This window comes from Antedon bifida, chromosome 2 (genome assembly GCF_963402885.1).
Source record: "Antedon bifida chromosome 2, ecAntBifi1.1, whole genome shotgun sequence".
In the NCBI taxonomy this organism is placed as follows: Eukaryota; Metazoa; Echinodermata; class Crinoidea; order Comatulida; family Antedonidae; genus Antedon; species Antedon bifida.
In genome coordinates, this window is record NC_136227.1 from 29,193,822 (window position 1) to 29,212,663 (window position 18,842).

An 18,842-nucleotide genomic window follows, 5' to 3' on the forward strand; every position below is an offset into this window, starting at 1 on the left:
CTAATAATGATGTCACTATCACTACTACTATCACTACTTATTATGATAGGCATATCATTTGTATTTGGAGACAACATTTGATCTTCACTAGGCCTACTATTACTATCACTATCACTGCTACTACTAATAATGATGTCACTATCACTACTCCTATCACTACTTATTATAATAGGCATATCATTTGTATTTGGAGACAACATTTGGTCTTCAACACTAGGTCTACTACTACTATCACCATCACTGCTGCTACTCATAATGATGTCACTATCACTACTCCTATCACTACTTATTATGATAGGCACATCATTTGTATTTAGGCCTAGGCCTAATTCGTGATTAAAATGACAATAATTTATATCAGCTGATTTGTTTTCCGTTTTTATAAGTGTATCTAATTCGTGTAACTTACAAGTTGGGTTAACATTAGCGTTTCTTCTGACATAAGGACACCCCCTGTTTCTAGGCCTAGCCCTTCTATTCCTCACCTGGAGGAACCTAGCGTACTTAGCGGCGGGATACTCATTTGATCTCACGGCATTCTGGGCTTCTTCTAAAGAAGCATTATATCTTCTTTTAAATATCAACTTTGCCATAGCAGATGATGTAAGTATAGCAAACGTAATAGGAAATAGATGTATAGTATTTCCAAACTGAATTGCACGGTAAAAGCGGTTTTATTTCGTTTTAATGAAGAGCAATTTGAAATCACTGTTCATCGATTGAAAGAATTTTTCATTCTGACTTAAATTTGGAATAGTCGTTAGTTTATTTTCGAATATTTTGATGACGTAACAATGGTTGCGCTGTTCTATTGTAAGCGCGGTGAACGCAATAACTAGCCAATTGAATACCACTATTTTACTAGCTCTTGGAAACTATCTCTTAAATACGCGCACTACACAGCGCACGTGACAGCAGGGTTTTTATAACGTCTTAAAAAAGTTAAGCATGCAAAGATTAGATTGGATCGGCGCTATTAATAATTGAGTTTTGAAAATAAAAATAATTGATAACAATAAAATATATATACAAAGATGAAAAGAAATAAATAAAAACTTATTTTTACACTTCATTATGCAAGTTGTTTCATATACAAGTGTAAATGAGGAATAAATTAATTATTTGAGCATGCAGTTAAGTTCTCTCTCTTAATTCTATAACAAGTTTTTAATCATATTATTCGTAGATGGCGCTATACAACATAAACAAAGTGTGTTTATTTTATTTTCATTTCAACTCAATGTGCTCTATTTTGATGCTATTTTGTTTAGAGTGGTATTATATTATTAAAACTTAACTTGGATCCCTTAACTTTATTTCAGCTTGACTAGGCATAGGCTAAGCGAACTAGGCCTAGTAGGAGCTAGCCCTGTGCCTAGAGATCTTTAGTTAGGACTAGGTAGGTCGTTGTAAATAAAACTAGGCCTAGGCTAGGCTATGTCTAGCTAGCTAGCTAGGCTAGCCTTATTAGCCTACTTACTAGCTTCCTCGCCTAGGCTAGAATAGTATCTATGCTAGTCCACTACTCTAATAACTTAGCTACGCCTAGGCCTATTTAGCTCATAACCTCTCACTTGGATCACGGCTATTCATTTAAGATTTTAATTAGGTTAGCTAGGCCTAATTTTTCTGTTCGATTTCATGGATTTGTTCAGAGGTAAAATTAAAATCTGTATTCTTTCTTTGGTATGGTATATTTATTAATCTATCTATGCTGATAAATACATAGGCCTAGGTTTATCATAACATTTGAATAAATTCCTTGCTGTGATTTGAATCAAGTACTTGTTGGGTAAAGTTGTTCAAATTGCGCATGATGCAAAGCAAACATGTATTTTGGCCGAACTAACGTAGTTAACTTAATACTAGCTAGCATTAATACTCAATACTAGCATTAATACTTAATACTCATCGGCAATTATTTAACAGTTTCAAAAATTGTTTTTTATTTAAGGTAAAAATGTTTAAAATGGAAGATGGATGACTTAGATAAGTTTAGAGTGTCTTGGAAAAAAGAACTGAAAGAGAAAAAAACTAAGTCTGGAACGTCTGATCAAAAATCAGATACTAAGAACACCGTCAAGAACACAGTTGATATCAATGCCCAAGCAAACTACACACCATTTACAATTGTTGAAACTTTACTGAAAGGAAAGAGATTACAGGATGGAGATAAAAGCACAAGTGCGAGAGTGACCAATCAAAATGAAGCTAGCACAAGTGAGAAACTGACCAATCAGAATGAAGCTAGCACAAGTGAGAGACTGACCAATCAGAATGCTTTAAAAAGAAGAAAGATGAACAATGAAGATGATGAAGAAAAAAACAAGACACTCGGATTTCTTGAAACTCTCATATCAGATTTGGTATGGAAATTAGTGTACTCCAATTGAGACCCCGCATTAGACACTCCCTCTAACCAGAGGTAACCTTTTTGTGATGCAGATCAACGTAACAATGTTTGGTCAAATCTAAGTGATTTAAATAAAAAGCAAAAGTCTAAATCTGGCCAAGTACACTAGTGTATATTTCACAGTTATCATCTTTTTCAAAATCAATTCACCAAAAGCCATGACATCCATACAGAGTGAACAACAACATGTTCACACTATGTTGACAAACCCATAATGTTTTTATGTGTATGAGGTTAATGATAGTATTGTTCAGTCGATGCTTAATATAATTCTTTTCTATGTATTATCATTTTTTCAGGACGAAATAAATGACATACCATTTTTTGACATAGAGATTCCACGTGAAATTGGTGTTAAGATTTTCAAGCATCTAAGCATGAAAGACCTATGTAACTGTGCACAGGTAGGACACCATACAGATTTGAGCTTGTTTTAAAATTTCATTGTGATTCTATCATAGGTGTTCTCAACAGACAGCCTGCGAACCGCAACTGAATTCAGCTACTGCTAAAAAAACCACAAGAACCTCTGTTCTATAGGCTTTTTTTCAACAAGGTTTTTTTGTGTTTTAGGTGAGCTCCAGTTGGCGAAGTTTGGCAAATGACCAGTTGCTATGGTTTCCTTTTTATATATCGCTAGGTCTTTCAGACGAGGTCAGTATTGATAATGAACCAAATTGGAAGGAGGCAGTCAGAGATGGCTTAATGCAGAAAGATTTGCTATTAGCCAATTGGAAGGTAAATGTATGCATTTATTAAAGAGAGCAAATCTATACTAATTAAGACGTAAAGTAAATGTTGAAATAGTAAGGTAACAGTACCTTCTAATGGGCGAGTCAAATGGTTGAGCACCTAATGCATGGCCATTTCAAACCATAGCCCCAAAAATTGGGACAAGTCCAAGACTCTCTTTAAGGGTTTTTTACACCTGTTCCAGCACGGTTTCTGTCCGGCGAATCGAACATCAATGTTTCGTTTTTACTACGCTCCATGCGGCTATGCGCCAATCGATATGCGGAACAGACGGTGAAAGAAGTCTTTTCGGGTAAGGACTTAAAACTAGAGGTCCTGTGTAAATGGCTTGTGTGCACTTAATAGAACGCAGTGCATCTTTCAAAAGAGTAGAGTGTCAACCAGGAGTACTGATCCAGCAATAGCCCCTTTAAAAGTAAATTTGTTGTACATTTTGTGTAGGGTCGTATCGGTCGAGTGACCACACTTGAGCATGTTACTGGTGGTGTTCTATGTACAGCAAGTTCATCTGACAATGCTGTTATAGCAGGGTAAGAGAAGAATGTCTATTATCAATTTTAAGGACCACTATAACACAAAATTATTCGAATAAACGTCCTGGGAGAGGGAGGGAGGCGTTTATATATTTGTAACATCAAATAAATACCCACTAGATATGAAAAATACAACAAAATTAATATCGAGAAGTAATAAAAAAAAAGAGTAAAAATTGCATCAAAATGATATCAAAATTGTAGATCATGTCACGTCAATCAATGAAATCTACTACAAATAGAAATGTGTTGTAATACAATACTGTGTATATAATGCAAGTGGTGGGGCATTTATTTGAGGGGGGCGTTTATTCAAAGCCGGGCGTTTATTCTAATAAATATTGTAAATTAACATTGTATTGTTTTATACTTAGTTATTCTAATGGTAGTGTTAGGCTGTGGAAAGTAAATGGTCAAGTTGAAAATGAAACCATGCTTTTTAGTTGTGATATGCCAGAGGTCAAGCACGTGGCTGTGAATTCAATCGTTTCCATTGCAACATACACAAATGGTGAGTAAATAAACATTACGGTCTACGGTCACACTACAGCCTCAAGCCTGGCGCGACTCACCGCGATTGAGATTTCAATCCAGGCTTGAGTTATCTCTTTGATATCTTCATGTTTAAAAAATCAACCAAAACCTGATGAAATTGAACGATCCACGAAAAAAAAACCATGTGGATATCCATCCACTAAAATTCCCAATAAACACCACATAGTTGATGGCTGTGATTGGCCAGATTCCGAAAAAGAATGTCAATCCCATCCAAGCTAAGGTCAACCCAGGGCCAATCTGGGTAGCTCGTCTGGGTTGAGTTGCCTGGATTGAAATCGATTTCAAGCCAGACGCGAGTTGATCCACATTGGTCGAACTACAAAATCTCGATCACAGTGAGTCGCGCCAGGCTTGAGGCTATAGTGTGACCGTAGACTCGAACAAAATTAAAATGTCTCATGGTTTAATTACTGTATGTTTAGAATGATATAAATCAAAAAGTATTCAAACAGACAATCCATTAACAGATGATGTACTCTTATGTAAAAAAAAATGTTAATTTATATTATATAGTAATATTATTTTATAGAACTATAATGTGTAAGTAATGGTTGTCTAAAAGATATGCTGGTATCATTATTATTATTATTAAAGAAGTGATCTCAGCAAAGTGAAAAACACTTGGAACGATGCCATGCACTGCCAAGAAGGTTGATGACACGTATTGAAAAAGATGTTTAGTTGTAGTAAATTCTCTGTGCTGTATCTTCACATATAACATGAAATCATAGGCAAGTTTTGTTATACAATGTCACACCTGTATTGGGTTATGGTTGAGTTAGGCTTGTAGCCTATTATACAGCAATCACATGAGATGCATATGTGACAATGTATTATAGAATTTGCCTGGATACTGCACACATTATATATGATACAATACTGAGAATCAACAATTATACTCCAACAATTATTTTTATATAACAATGAAACAAACAGATGAAACTTTTTAACTACTAAAGGTGACATAAATATCTGGAGCACAGAGCATGGTGGTGACCCTGTTCATCGTTATCACCAAAATTGTATTAGATGTGCGTCTATAGCAACTGATGCTGCCCAAGTTGCAAGTACCTCTGGGAGGGAACTAAGAGTTGAAGCTGCCAATGGCTCAGGCAATTGGTATAAGCAAGATTCTATCATTTTGGATACTGATGTAAGTAGATATGACTCTGTGGTTAAAGCTTCATCTGCACTATCAAACTAGTTTGACAAAAAGGTGTGATGTGCCCAAATATGGTAGTGATATTCCCAAATGCCCAAGTGATATAACATCATCATGTCCATATATGGATACATCACATTCTTTTGTCATATAAAGTTTGATAGTGTAGACAGAGCTTTAGATGCCTGGCTACCGATTGTAGGGTCCTGAATTCGAATCCTGTCTGATCTCAAGATTTTTTATCTAGACTAGAATACACACTGGAATGCATACTAAAACATCATAGCCATCATAGCCATGACTGTATTACATGGCTCTGGTATATTATTCTAATCTAGAAACCAACATTCAGAAATCAGCAGGATTTGAACCCAGCACTGTATCAATCAGGTGCCAACCATCTTAACCACCAAGTTACATTTCTACACTATCAAATAATCTTCATTTCTACATTCTTATGAACAAATGTTACACAGAATGCAAGATATAATATGGCATTCAATTATTTCTTTTATAATTCTTCTTTATTTCTTGTTTGTACAGATTGAAGATATGAAACTGTTTCCAATGTTGGATAAAAATCAGCAAGCCACCAATGTAGCGTTAATAACAAGTACAGGACTATACATTTATCAGCCTGCACCAGGGCCTAGGCATCTAAGCCTCGTACATGCCTTTGTAGGAGGCTCAGGCATACCGACTTGTATGGAGGTCATGAACAATTGTATTGTTTGCGGGTTTGGTGTCGCAGGCTTCCAGGAGAGCTTTTCAGTTAAATTCTTTGATGTTGAGACGAAAAACATAAAGCAAGTGTTCCGAGGACATACTTGGAATGTTACTTGTATTCATGGTGATGATGCTCTTAGGAGCATGTTTGTTACGGGATGTAAAGATAAGAGGTAAAGAGATATAAGAGAAAATGTACAATGCTATTAGCCATAAGAATTCACATCTACTTTAAGGCCAATTTACACTAGGGCGTAAACGATCGACGATAGATAGATAAATATACATTTTTCTTGGATAAAACAAAAGCAATTAGAACAGTTTTTGTTCTAGAACTATAAGATAATCATGTATGCTGTATTTGATAAAAATGATATTTTAAAAATCCAATCAAATGACGTCATGATCAATAAAAACAATAAAATCGTTTATTGTAACGATGTTATTGCTCTTACTAATCATGAAGTCATTTGATTGGACGTTTGGAAATATTATTTTCATCAAAGGCAGCATAGACGATAATCCTATAGTTCTAGGATAAAAACTTTTTAAAATTCTTTAGTTGTATGTATGAAAAATGCATATTTATCTTTTTATTGCCGATTGTTGTCGCCCTAGTGTAAATGGGTCTTTAACCAGATTATGCTAAATATTTTCTATTCAATAGAAATCGCCTGTAAGCTAAATATTTTCTATTAAATAGAGTCCGGCTGTTTGATTTACGTCTAGAAAGCAATCGTCCTGTCATGAGTTTATCTGGACATGGGGGCGCTGTCACTCAGGTTCAGGCCGATGATTGGAAGGTTCTAAGTGGTGGTATGGAAGGTATGGTGTGTCTTTGGGATCAAAGAATGCAAAGAAAGCTATGGGATACATATGCCAGGTAGATCTCTTTACAAATTTTTATATAGCACTTATTTCTGTTGATGTATAATGCCTTTAAAAACGTTATGTTGCCCAAGCCCGACTGACTTTAGAAAGCAGACTTCCCAACTCCCCGATAATGGCGGGTTTCTCCTGATATTTTGAGTCATCTCCCGCTAAAATGCAATTTCAATATTTTGGATAAACTAAAAAAATGTATAATTTCTACTACTCTAGATATTGATAAGAGAATAGAAAACTAATATCGGTCCGTATCATTTTTATAATCCATTCATGCGTTGTTTATTAAGTAAAATAATGATTTGCCAACGCATTTTTCACCTATTTACCAATATTTTATGTAGTACTATAGCCCATTTATATAAATTCCTCCTTTTTTCAAATTGAGCAATAAAAAAATAGTTTGAAAAAAATATGTCCTAACTCACACACCACCGAGACTTCAGATAAATTGCATGCATGAGTGATCTTGTATATAGCTGACCCCCCATCTTTCTTCCCCTTTATCCTTTGGGTCTGCATATTAATCTATACATAATAATTTTTTTAGACACCCTGTTAGGTATACACATTTTAAAGGTAGTAGCCTGGTAACTGCAAATATTCCAAATATCAAAAGTTTACAAGATGATTTTGAGACAGTCACACATAAAAGGTAAGTTAGTGTGTCATATAATAAAAACAAATGTATTGTCTACCTACTGGCACTTTTAAACATCTTTTACATCATTCTGTTCTGGTCTGGCCCCTGTCCGACTCCTGCAAATTAAATTAATCTCAATGTTTTATTTTCCTGATGCTCCACATGGCTATATGGCAATCATTTACTCGATATGCATATAACCATGTGATGTGTCATGGAAATTAGCGAATGATATATGTGCAATTAATCTGAAGCGAATCTGAACTAGAGCCGGACAGGAGCAGTTGTGATAGACCTTTATTAGGCATGATTGGATGCAAATCCCAATAATTTGTGACTCTAACATTTAGTTTTGCAAAACAAAGATTTATAAATAGTACATTAAAAAAAAAGTACATTATTTGTACTATATATAGTTTTAATTGATGAAATTGAATTATTCACACTACAGATTGAGAGGTGAACTACGACACTACAACTTCTTAGCGGACCAGACACGGGAAGGTCTACCATCGGTTTGCTTATCAAATTACGACGAACCTGAGGGGTACAATTACAACATTAGACTTACTGCACCTTATGATGATGTATGAACTGAATATGTCAATGTATTATTATTAAAACTGAGGATATAAGGTACTCTACGGACCACAGAAGCAGTGCATCGCCTACCCAAATAAGCACACCGGGAGATGATCCCCTCATTATAAATAGTGTACCAAGTTCTTTATTGGGTACATCTGTATTGTATGTACACAGTACCAACGTCTTTACATCTCATATGAAGGACAAGGCAATGAGAGTCAAGTATCTTGGATAAGGGTACAAGCAATATGGCACAGATAGTTCTTGAACCCATGCCTCTCACATGCTAGTCCATTACGCCACATTGTTCTTATTTATTGGAAAGTATATGCCACCAGGCCAGGAACAAAAACAATTTATTATTTAATAACATTTATAGCCATTGGAAGAAATTCCAAACTGCCTGGTGATATACTGGATATTAATTATTTTAAAACGATTAAGATGAGGAATATGATAAATGTACATTTATTAATAATTTTTAATAGACAGTTGTAATATTGCAATTCTATTTTACATAAAACAATCACACTGTGTATAAAAACTGAATTTGTTGTATGCTTTCTTGGTATAATGTTGTGAGTCTGTTTATCATGGTTGTATGCCTTAGCTTTGCATATACTGTAGAGTCGCACGAAGAGGTCCCCTTCGTCACTTCTTCATCCATCTTGTGGATGCCTCCTGATGTTAGTGCAAGTATTTCATTGCCGAATACAGGAATTGCCCTGTTTGAAATGAAACGAACCTTGTGTAATTGAAAAAAAAATTGTCTTTCAAAAGAAATTTGGTAGAAGAGTGTCCCTACTGTAGAACAACACAGTGGCTAGATTAGTTACTTTACTATTTTAATTTTGCGATTTTATAAGCGTTAAATTCTTGGGGGTAATAATGAGTAACAGTGAAGATTATGATGGCATTAATGATGATTAATAAATTTAAAAAAATAAAATAAAAATCTATGTATGTATGATGATGCTGTGTATTAATTATGATAACTTCCAAATTGTTAATAGCGCCATCTATAATTATGATTTAAAGCGTCCAGGCGATCTTTTGTTCTTTTTGTAGCTTGTCGATCGCGAGCAGGCAGCTGATCGGTAGAGTGGAGGTGGTCAGTACAAGTGCAGCTCACTCCATGACCACAAATCTCTACCGTCTGTGAACCCACAGCTCACCAGAAGAAACAACAGTCATTACTTGGTCTTAATCATACCAGTGGTTGACTCAAATTATGATATTCAGTTGAGAAAAACGTAGAATTTCGCTCCGAAATTTCGGGTGTGTGCGTTGAGAGTGGTTAGCCTATCCCTGCTGCGTTGCTGGTGCTACCGACGAAGGCTTGTTGGTTGGCGTTTGTCGATTCAAAGAAGACCTTGCATTCGAGCTTCATAGTTCTTCAACTATGGCTGTCTGTGGTTCCAGAGTAAGACAGAATGTGAACTTTCGTGGTATTCTACACGAACAAAGTGCTCTAAATGCTTCACAAGCATTTTATCAGCAAAGAAATGGCATTTCGTCGACCACAACACCATCATCAACGTCGACAACACGGGCCGATTTCGAGCCCGACAGACCGATCGGGTATGGTGCGTTTGGTGTTGTATGGTAAGTCCTTTGTTCGTTCAACATCGTTCATTTTAACTTCATATACATTTTTGATAAATATTGAACGAAATTTTACTTTATATACTTACATTTTAATTAAATTAATTATGTTTAAACGAATATTAGTTAACATTTTCATATATCAAAATTGAAAGTTGGTGACGTGTGGACTCCCAACCAAACGGTGTTCTGAATTGCCGACAATTCTCTTTGTTTGCATCTTTAAAAAATAGAACTATAAGTTTATTTTCTGATATATGATAAAAAATAATAATACAGCTTTAATCTAAATAATAATAATTGTAGTTACTGTTTTTATATTGAATTTGGATTGAAATATGGCCTTTAAAAGTACATGGTCACCTTTTTGAAAATAATTGTGTTTTGAAGAGACCTTTAAAAATCAGCTGGTTGCTCAAACAAAAGCTGATTGACAACGTACTATACAATGTCAAGTATAAAATAAATAAAATACTTCCATATAATTAAACATAATTATTTATAGTTTTTGGAATGCTTTTTATTGTAGAATACTATCTAATTTTGGATTCTTTTATGAAAATGAAATTTTTAAAAAGTAATTTACTAAATAGTTTCTACTTGATGCTACTATTTGTTCAGTTAAATTAAAACATTCTTTCCCAATTTAAACAAGATATTATAGACAACTTGTTTTTGTTTACTCATTACTATATGAAATGTGTTTACTAATTAATATAATCAAATTAGTCTTTTTTATTTATTTTCATCTTTAAGTTATTTATTTCCATTTTTAAAACTAAAATCTATACACATTGTAATATTAATAATCCAGTTTTAATATACTGTTTTGTTTCAATGTTTTTTTGTAAATGTGAAAATAATAAGTTCATGCTACATATACAGTTACATCATTATCCTGTTGACACAATAAGTAGCACATGTTCAACTAGAAAATAAATGGTTTAAAAAATACTTAGCAATACATTGTTCAAAACAAAAGACCAAGGATTCAAGATTGGACTATTCAATAATGAAGTGTTTTTGTGTCGGGAAAACTAAAATAGCTTTTTGTTGCCATGAGTAGGCCACACAAAGCCTGTGCTAGAGGATGTGTGGAAGTTCCTGCTTTCGACTTAAAACAAACCACATGTTTTCTTTTTGTATGTTGGTAAAACTTAAAAGAGATTTTAAATGTAATCTAGCGAGAATCAAGAAACCCATAGAAGCATTGTCTAGCATCGCAAAATGCTATACAAAACAACCTTATTGCTACATATTTCTAAAATTGTGTAGCAAAAAATACAATACAAAACTAAAACATTCTTAAACAAAATTTTAAAATAAAATTTTTCCATGTGTAGTACCAGATAAGAGTGAAATTTCCCTCTTCTTTGGTACTATGTACTATAGTAGTTAATCACTATAACTTTGTATTTAATTATAGAGTACTGTAGATTCCTTTAATTCTGTAACAGACAGTTAGTATTCTGGATAGTTACTATATTTGATTGGCAAAACATCTTTACATTTATTTTTACCTTCTGTTTTATTTTCTCTGGTTTACAGTATTTAAATTTTGTTTTTAAAAAGCATTGTTTAAAAATCTTAACACACAATACAGTACCCTTAGCTTTTAAATTTCCTAACCTGCACAGTAGGCTTTTTATCTATATCACTGCAGATGAATTAACCGCACCTAATGGAAAAATAGATTTATTGTATGTCTGCTTTTTAAATCATTAAAAAGTGAGGGTACCATAGGTTGTATTTTTATCAACACAATAGCAACAATGATATTTGTTAACATTGTTTCTACAGTATATTTAAACCACTAATTCTAAATAATTTTTAATTAACATCATTTAAAATTTCTCCTTTTTTTTTCTCCTCTTTATAATAAACAGAAATCTGTCTACATGTATGTAGCAATAATGTACAGAAAAATGATGTGCTGAAAAATTGTATTTCGGCCTTAATATTCTGTTTATTATATTTTTATGTATCATTCTTTAGGGCGGTAGTGGTAGTCGTTATTGTTTGGTATCAACAAAACACTTTAAATACTGTGGGATTGTAAATATTAATCCTCCAATAATATGCCTGATTGGGTCATACCTAGCATAACAAAGTCTCTGATTCACTCTGACTCATTAACATATATTTTGTATACCATAATGAGTCACAGTAAAGTTTTTGTGACTGATGTGCTTTTCTCGATGGAATTATATATTGAAGTGTATACTGTGTATACATTTCGTGGAATACTACTAATGTATAGACAAAAATATAATACAGTACAGTAGTTTTTACCTTAGAATTTCTCAACATAATTATATTAAATACTGTATTTTTTTTTTAATCCAATGCTTAATTTGAGTGATTTGGACACGATTACTGCCTAGGAGCTCCTAAGCTATCAACTATCCACAATTAATATTCCGTACACTTACTGTACGTTATCATGGACAAGAATAAACAAAGCCTCTTAAACTGCCTTTTAAATGATTCTTATGCTAGTAATAAATTTCTTATGACATTTGATATGTATTCCTGGGCTATGCTATACTGAATGTAGAGCTCTGGCCAGAGGCACTTTCTTTTTGTATTTATTTTTTTATGCCGACTTCAAATTAGCACAGATCTTTAATTTTACCTTTTTTTAAACTAGCTTAACAAAATTATTGCATTTTCATAGAAATTATTTTAAATGTGTTTAAACTGGATACATGATGGTGACTCCAAAATGGGTATTAACATAGTATAATATTCAAATTTAAACTTTTGAGTATCCACACTTTTGCATTAAGTTTGTTTAAACAGGGAAGTGAATTTAGTTCGTCCTGGATGTTTCCCCCCATATTATTATTATGGCTGGTAGTGTAGTTAAGGAACTTAAATACTACTTAAATAGCTAGGAATTGCATTAATTAACCTGATTCTCAAAAAAGCATTCTGCACATACAGTACAGTACTTTGTAGCTAATTTCATGTAATAATTTCATGAAATTTAATATAAAAGATATGATAAATAAATATGTTTTTTTAGTTTTTTTAATTATTTCAAATTCAATACTACCTTATTAATTTATATTTTGTAATTGTTTATGAAATATGAAAGAAAGAAAATAAATGTTTACGTTGAATTGAATTGGAAAAAAAAGCTACTGTAGAAGACTTATATAAAGTTGCTTGGACAATGTTATAGTGCTTCTTGGTTTTTTCATGTTTAATATACTCTGTATAGCAAAGAAATAGTAATTTGTCCATGGTATACACTTAGAGTACTACTACTACCAGTAGTAGTACTATACTACACAGTATAATAGTAAAATTTTATGAAACTTCTATCCAAATCACTTGGTACTGTATTCAATCTGTCCTTGCTTTGCTAAGGCCTGATTTATAGCATCCTGTGTTGAGCAAAATGTTAACACCTAATGATCTATCCATCCCAACTCCAAGGGGGTTCTTAAGCCTAGTGAGTAGTTAATCAGATATTGTGTTAATTGAGTAAATGTGTTCCATTTTTACAATCTCTTTTCTATAGACTTTTTTTTTATAATATTACTTACAGTAAATGCCATACTACTAGAAAATTAAATTCTGTTTCAAGTACTGTACTAAATTAATAGAGCTGTAGTTAGTATTCAGCTTATGAATTGTAAATAAATCAAAGTAGATTTTTTTTTTTTTAAACTACTTACAGTACCAATGTAAGTAAGTACAGCATCATTAATAAACTAATAATTATTATTGATATTGTATTTTATATTTCAAGAAATGTGAAGTTACTATACTATATAGGTCTGCTGTACTGTATAGTATTTTCACATACTATATGAGGATATTTGGTAAGCCTTTGAAAGAGGGATTTAGTTCTTGAATAGATTATTACATTGTGCCTGTTCCATTTCCAAAAAGAGATTTTGCATGATCAATATAGTTGATAAGCCCTTCCCTAATTTACAAGTTAAATGAGGATCAAAACAGTAGCTGGTGTGAAGTTTTAATTTATGTAAAAAGAATGAAAAACAAGAGAAATGAAAAACCTTTGTTAAAAATAATATAACTGATAGTATGAAGCTATACAGTAGTATAAAGTCTGGTAATGAAAACAAATATTACTGTATACTCTGTACTTTACAACACAATGTATAAAATGATTGTTTTACTGTACTTTACAGTACAGTATTATAACTCATTTAGTTCTAGAATATAGCTCATATATTAGAAAATTTATGCAATATCCCTGTAACATAATTTTCTATATTTAAAACATTGTCACTATAGTGTTTTTATCACTAAGGTCCAAAGTCTTTTACATAGTAACCAAGAGTCTATCCTTGTAATTTCTTTGTTCACAATCTTAAATTTTTGTGGTTAGACCAAAGCACACAGTCTCTATTTAAGTATAATGGATAAAAGTAAAACGTAGTCTGTTGTGTGGTGATGGTAATTAAACAGCATAGAGGATTTACTGTACCTTTGGTATACAATACTAGTGTAACCTACTATAGCTTACAGTACTACAGGGAATATATTATTACAACTTTAGATAACTGTTCAAAAGCCATGGAGAAATAAGTTCAGACTTATTTACAGTTTAAGTTAAGCATAGAGTAATAATTATTACTCCACACATGGTACAAGCTAAGATAGGGCCTGTTCAGTTAAACTTAAAACCGTCAAGTATAGAAACCATAGTTACATTATAGAACAGTATTATTGTGTTCTATTTAATGAATTAACCATTGTAAGGAATCTTTATTTTTGTACAATTAATTAGAGAAGGTTTATTTTAGACACATTTATACTGTAGTACTATACTAAATATAAATCTAAAATCAGTATATCCGGAATGAAGTAAGTACACATTGATGAAGTAATTTTAAGAATTTAAAGTTCAAACTATGTGTGTGATGAGGACACAAATACAGTAAAAAGCATTTGGAAAATGTGACCAAAAATGAGAAAAATCTACCCTGACTCCCTGAGGGATGTGTATGTTAAAAAAAAACAAAACAGTGCCTACATTATCTAAGTTATTAGTGTTTTTGTTGTTCATACACAAAGCTTTGTTCAGGGTTTTTTCCTGCAGTTCTACAACTTGCATAAATAGATTCTGACATTGAACAGTTTTCATGACTGATAACCAGTGAATTAATTAAACTTTGAACTAGTACTGTATCATCTTTATTATTATTGTGTCACATGTCAATCGGAATTGAACAATGATTTTATGTTGTCTATATGGAAGGGTGTCTACCTACACTGTATCAAACAGGAAATGGGTGGAGTAGGTGTTATCAATAGCATTCTAATCTTTACCCTTTACACATAATTGGTGTCAACTGTCATACTGTAATACAATTTACATTTAATAATTCATCATGTTCAATTTTCTCATATATTTTTTTGTTAACTTTGAAATCATTAAAATAAAGTTCTGTCTCCACTATCAGTATCAAACTGACAACAAATGTGATGTGCTCATTATATCGACATGATGTCATATCACTACCAAATTTTTTGCATATCACTACCATATTTGGACACATCACTACTATATTTGGGCACATCACTACCATATTTGGGCACATCACTACCATATTTAGGCACATCACTACCGTATTTGGGCACATCACACTTTTTTTGTCAAACTAGTTTGATAGTTAAACAGAGCTCTACAGTATGTTTTAATATTATGTTGTCGGTTGTTGCTATGTTTACATTGTCAAAGCTAATTTAAATCTACTCAGGTAGAGTAATATTCCTATTTTTAGCATTGTTCACTTTCACTGTATACTGTAGCCTCTATGCATCAGCACAAGCTTTCATGCTGTAGCCTTCGTATGACCTTCCAATTATAGAGGTTATCAATATAATATAACATTGCATCAGATGAAGAAAAAAAAACCTACTTACCAATTACGTAGATAATAAATAATGAGCTGAAAAGTATAAATAATATAAGAAATTGATTATTTTTTTATGAATGTTGATATGGAAATTCTAGCACTTGGTTTTACTGTTATTGATTGTATGCTGATTAATTGTTGTCATTAATATGGAATTCATTAGGCCTAATATTACCATTAACACAATAAGGCAAAATTCTAAAATAATTTTTTTTTAATAAGATGTTTTATTTGAGCATTTTTAAAGTAAACAAATATTTTGCTTGATGAAAGGTCAATAGTTTAAAAAGATCTTATTTATTATTAAATATTGTATGTTTATGAATGAATGACAAGGACATGGACCCTACCTTTTTTTAGCTAAATATACATCCTGGTATTTTAAACCTCCTGCAGGTTTAAGATTAACTGCAAAAGATTCATTCTAAATAATAGAAATTTTAATTAAATTTAAATTTTTATTTACAGTACTAAACCAAAGTTTCCTACTGCTGTATACTATTATTAAAGATGTATTGTCCCCCAAAATCATGAAAAATGAAGATTAATTAAATCAGACTTTGAATAGGTTATTTTATCGTTTTAATCAAGTGAATCACTTCCGTAGAAAAAAAAAACAGAAAAAATAATGTTTTCACTTATAAAATAACATGAAAAATGGTTAAATTCAACCAAAAATCCTTTGGCTGGCAGCCAATTTGACCATTTTTTGCTTTAAACTCCAGTTTTCTCAGGTAAATAAATGTTTTTTTCGATCCAATTTTTGGTCGAAGTCAATAACTATTATGTGACATTAAAATAGCATATTCAACAACAAAAATTGAAAAAAGAATATTTTTCAGTGGAACAATACATCTTTAAGGTCTTACACACAGCCTGAAATGTTCACAATATGAATCCCAATGTTATATTATAGTCTGCCTACTGTATTGCTATTAGTACAGTATTATCATATCTTGGTAACCATATCATTATAAATCATACTTAATATTTTCAGAGCACATTACTGTATTACTTTACACACTACCAACATGACTTCATTTGAGGAATTTAACATAGCCAAGTTTATACAGAGTTTATATGACGAGCATGTGACATTTCATTATGTCTACTGTCTGTATTAAAATGCCTAACCAAAAATGTATGATGGACAGTAACTGTTGTACAGTACTGTATCTCATAAGCCACTGTTCAACAATGTACATCGCGCAAAGTGACCACCAAAAAGATGTTTTTGTGACAAAAAAACAATTTCTATACAACTTTAAATCGTAATGAGAATGGGTGGCAAAGTGACGAACATTGTTCATTGATGTGACGTACCATCTAGGTTTATTGAAAAAATTGTAAAATTAAAATGATGCACCTCTCCTTCGGGTCGTATAGTGGGTCATACAATTGACAAGCACATTACGGTCATGTGGCATTTAAAAATGTACTGTATGCATTCATCTTCACCTTGAAACTTTTTCCCAGATCTGAGGGTGTCCGCTTTCACTTAAGACTAAAGAGATTCAACTGTATTTAAATTTGACCAAAATCTACAAAATAACTTTTTTTTTTCTTTTTTTGGAAACAAATGATGGATCCCAGTATGTCAGATTACAGTGTGACATGTGTTTATTACATGAATATCTGATAATTGATGATAAAACTTTGATAATGAAAAATGGTATAATCTTCAGTGATAAACTTTGCATATAAATCACACAGTGATGAAAGTCCAGAAGTCAATCTTGTAAAAGATTTTTATTGGATAAATAGAAAATTGAAACATAAGTTGAATTGAAAAAAAAAAAAAAATTCTCATAGTAGAAAGAAGGCCTGCAAAGAAACTGATTAAATATTGGTTGAGTTCATTGTCTAGCTGAAAAAACATTAACTTTGTGGAATTGGAACTTTGGGGTACAAGACCTCATACTATTACTCATACTTATAAAAAAGTACATTACATTACAGTTTTTCCAGTTGAGAAACGATATGTTTTAAATTAAGATTCTGTCGGACATATATATTCTTTGCAGAATGGTGCATCATACCTACCTCATAGGTCTTAATCCAATCTAATCCCAACTACTACAGGGTAGGTTTGGTTACTACATGGGTCTTAATCCCATCTAATCCCTACTACTACAGGGTAGGTTTGGTTACTACATGGGTCTTAATCCCATCTAATCCCTACTACAGTACTACAGGGTAGGTGAAGCTTCTTGGAACATGGAACATCCTGGACATGCAGGAAGTTACTTGTCTCAATTATGGACACGCCCACTTGAGGAAGGAAACTGACTGATGAACAACAAAGCTGGTGTTACAAATCCAGCATCCTTACAACAATGCATGTTACTAGGCTGTGTTTACGAGATTGTTAAGCGGTCTGAACATGCTGCTGGAACCAGATAACCAGGAATCGAAGTCAGTTGTTCACTAAAAGCGAAAAAGCACCGGATTGAAATTTCTGCATGAAATTACCTTGCTTTACGTAAAACTCTCATACAATATTTTGTCCGGAAAATAACTACATTGGCAATTTTCCGTTTTAACTGCCTCCTCCGAAACCCTGCTAAATTTAGAAGAACATTCATTATCTACAGGATGAGTTATCCGGGTATATCCCCTTACAAAAGAAAGATTATTTTTTTGTGATATTCAGCAGAAACAAGCCCCATAAACAATGTTATTTTTATTTATTAATTTATTCTGGTATGAATTGTATGTACTCAATGAATAGGTGTGTGCGTTTCATCATTGAGAATAATGTTTTTTAAATGATGACATACAGTACTGTAAAGTTTAAACCAGTCTCACTCAATAAAAAAAAAAGAAATAACAAAACCACTTCCTTCAACATGTAAAGTTTCTTTGTTTCCTTTTTGTTGTACAGTAGTCATTGGTTATGTGGTTACTTTCCTTTTTTAAAGTCTGACATCTCTGCAATGGAATATAGCTTTCCAGAAATTCCTCAGCTTTACATACCCGTCAACCTAAGAATAAAGAAATAAATATGGTAGTGATATGCCCAAATATGGTACTAGTAATATGCCCAAATATGATAGAGATATGACATCATCGTGTCCAT

At 32.5% G+C, this 18,842-nt stretch overlaps 2 protein-coding genes across 3 annotated transcripts in view; both read left to right on the plus strand.

Annotated features, from left to right (window-relative positions):
* The first annotated feature begins 1,189 nt into the window (after nt 1–1,189).
* Nucleotides 1,190–8,802, plus strand: LOC144836148 (F-box/WD repeat-containing protein 8-like). 2 transcript variants are annotated; one of them, XM_078691355.1, is made up of 11 exons: nt 1,190–1,210; nt 1,955–2,366; nt 2,713–2,817; nt 2,987–3,151; nt 3,608–3,696; nt 4,074–4,210; nt 5,217–5,410; nt 5,963–6,318; nt 6,849–7,028; nt 7,581–7,685; nt 8,125–8,802. In XM_078691355.1, the coding sequence occupies exons 2-11, from the start codon at nt 1,977–1,979 to the stop codon at nt 8,264–8,266; spliced, it is 1,863 nt and encodes a 620-aa protein (XP_078547481.1). In that variant the 5' UTR covers nt 1,190–1,210; nt 1,955–1,976; the 3' UTR covers nt 8,267–8,802. The 2 variants fall into 2 exon arrangements, with proteins under 2 accessions (XP_078547481.1, XP_078547479.1); XM_078691353.1 differs by lacking the exon at nt 1,190–1,210 and adding an exon at nt 1,219–1,275.
* Nucleotides 8,803–9,343: 541 nt separating this feature from the next.
* The window catches only part of LOC144858983 (serine/threonine-protein kinase NLK-like), a 30,598-nt gene continuing 21,099 nt past the window's right edge, over nt 9,344–18,842 (plus strand). The window contains exon 1 of the mRNA XM_078715155.1: nt 9,344–9,863. Within this exon, the coding sequence (XP_078571281.1) occupies nt 9,661–9,863 (203 nt within the window). The 5' untranslated portion in view covers nt 9,344–9,660. The remainder of the gene's footprint in view (nt 9,864–18,842) is intronic.

Excerpts from the sequence above, each read along its gene's own strand:
- LOC144836148 (XM_078691355.1), top strand. The coding sequence starts at position 1,977 with ATGGATGACTTAGATAAGTTTAGAGTGTCTTGGAAAAAAGAACTGAAA. Across the intron at positions 2,367-2,712 it reads AAACTCTCATATCAGATTTG|GACGAAATAAATGACATACC; the intron begins GTATGGAAATTA and ends TCATTTTTTCAG. Across the intron at positions 3,697-4,073 it reads GACAATGCTGTTATAGCAGG|TTATTCTAATGGTAGTGTTA; the intron begins GTAAGAGAAGAA and ends TTTTATACTTAG.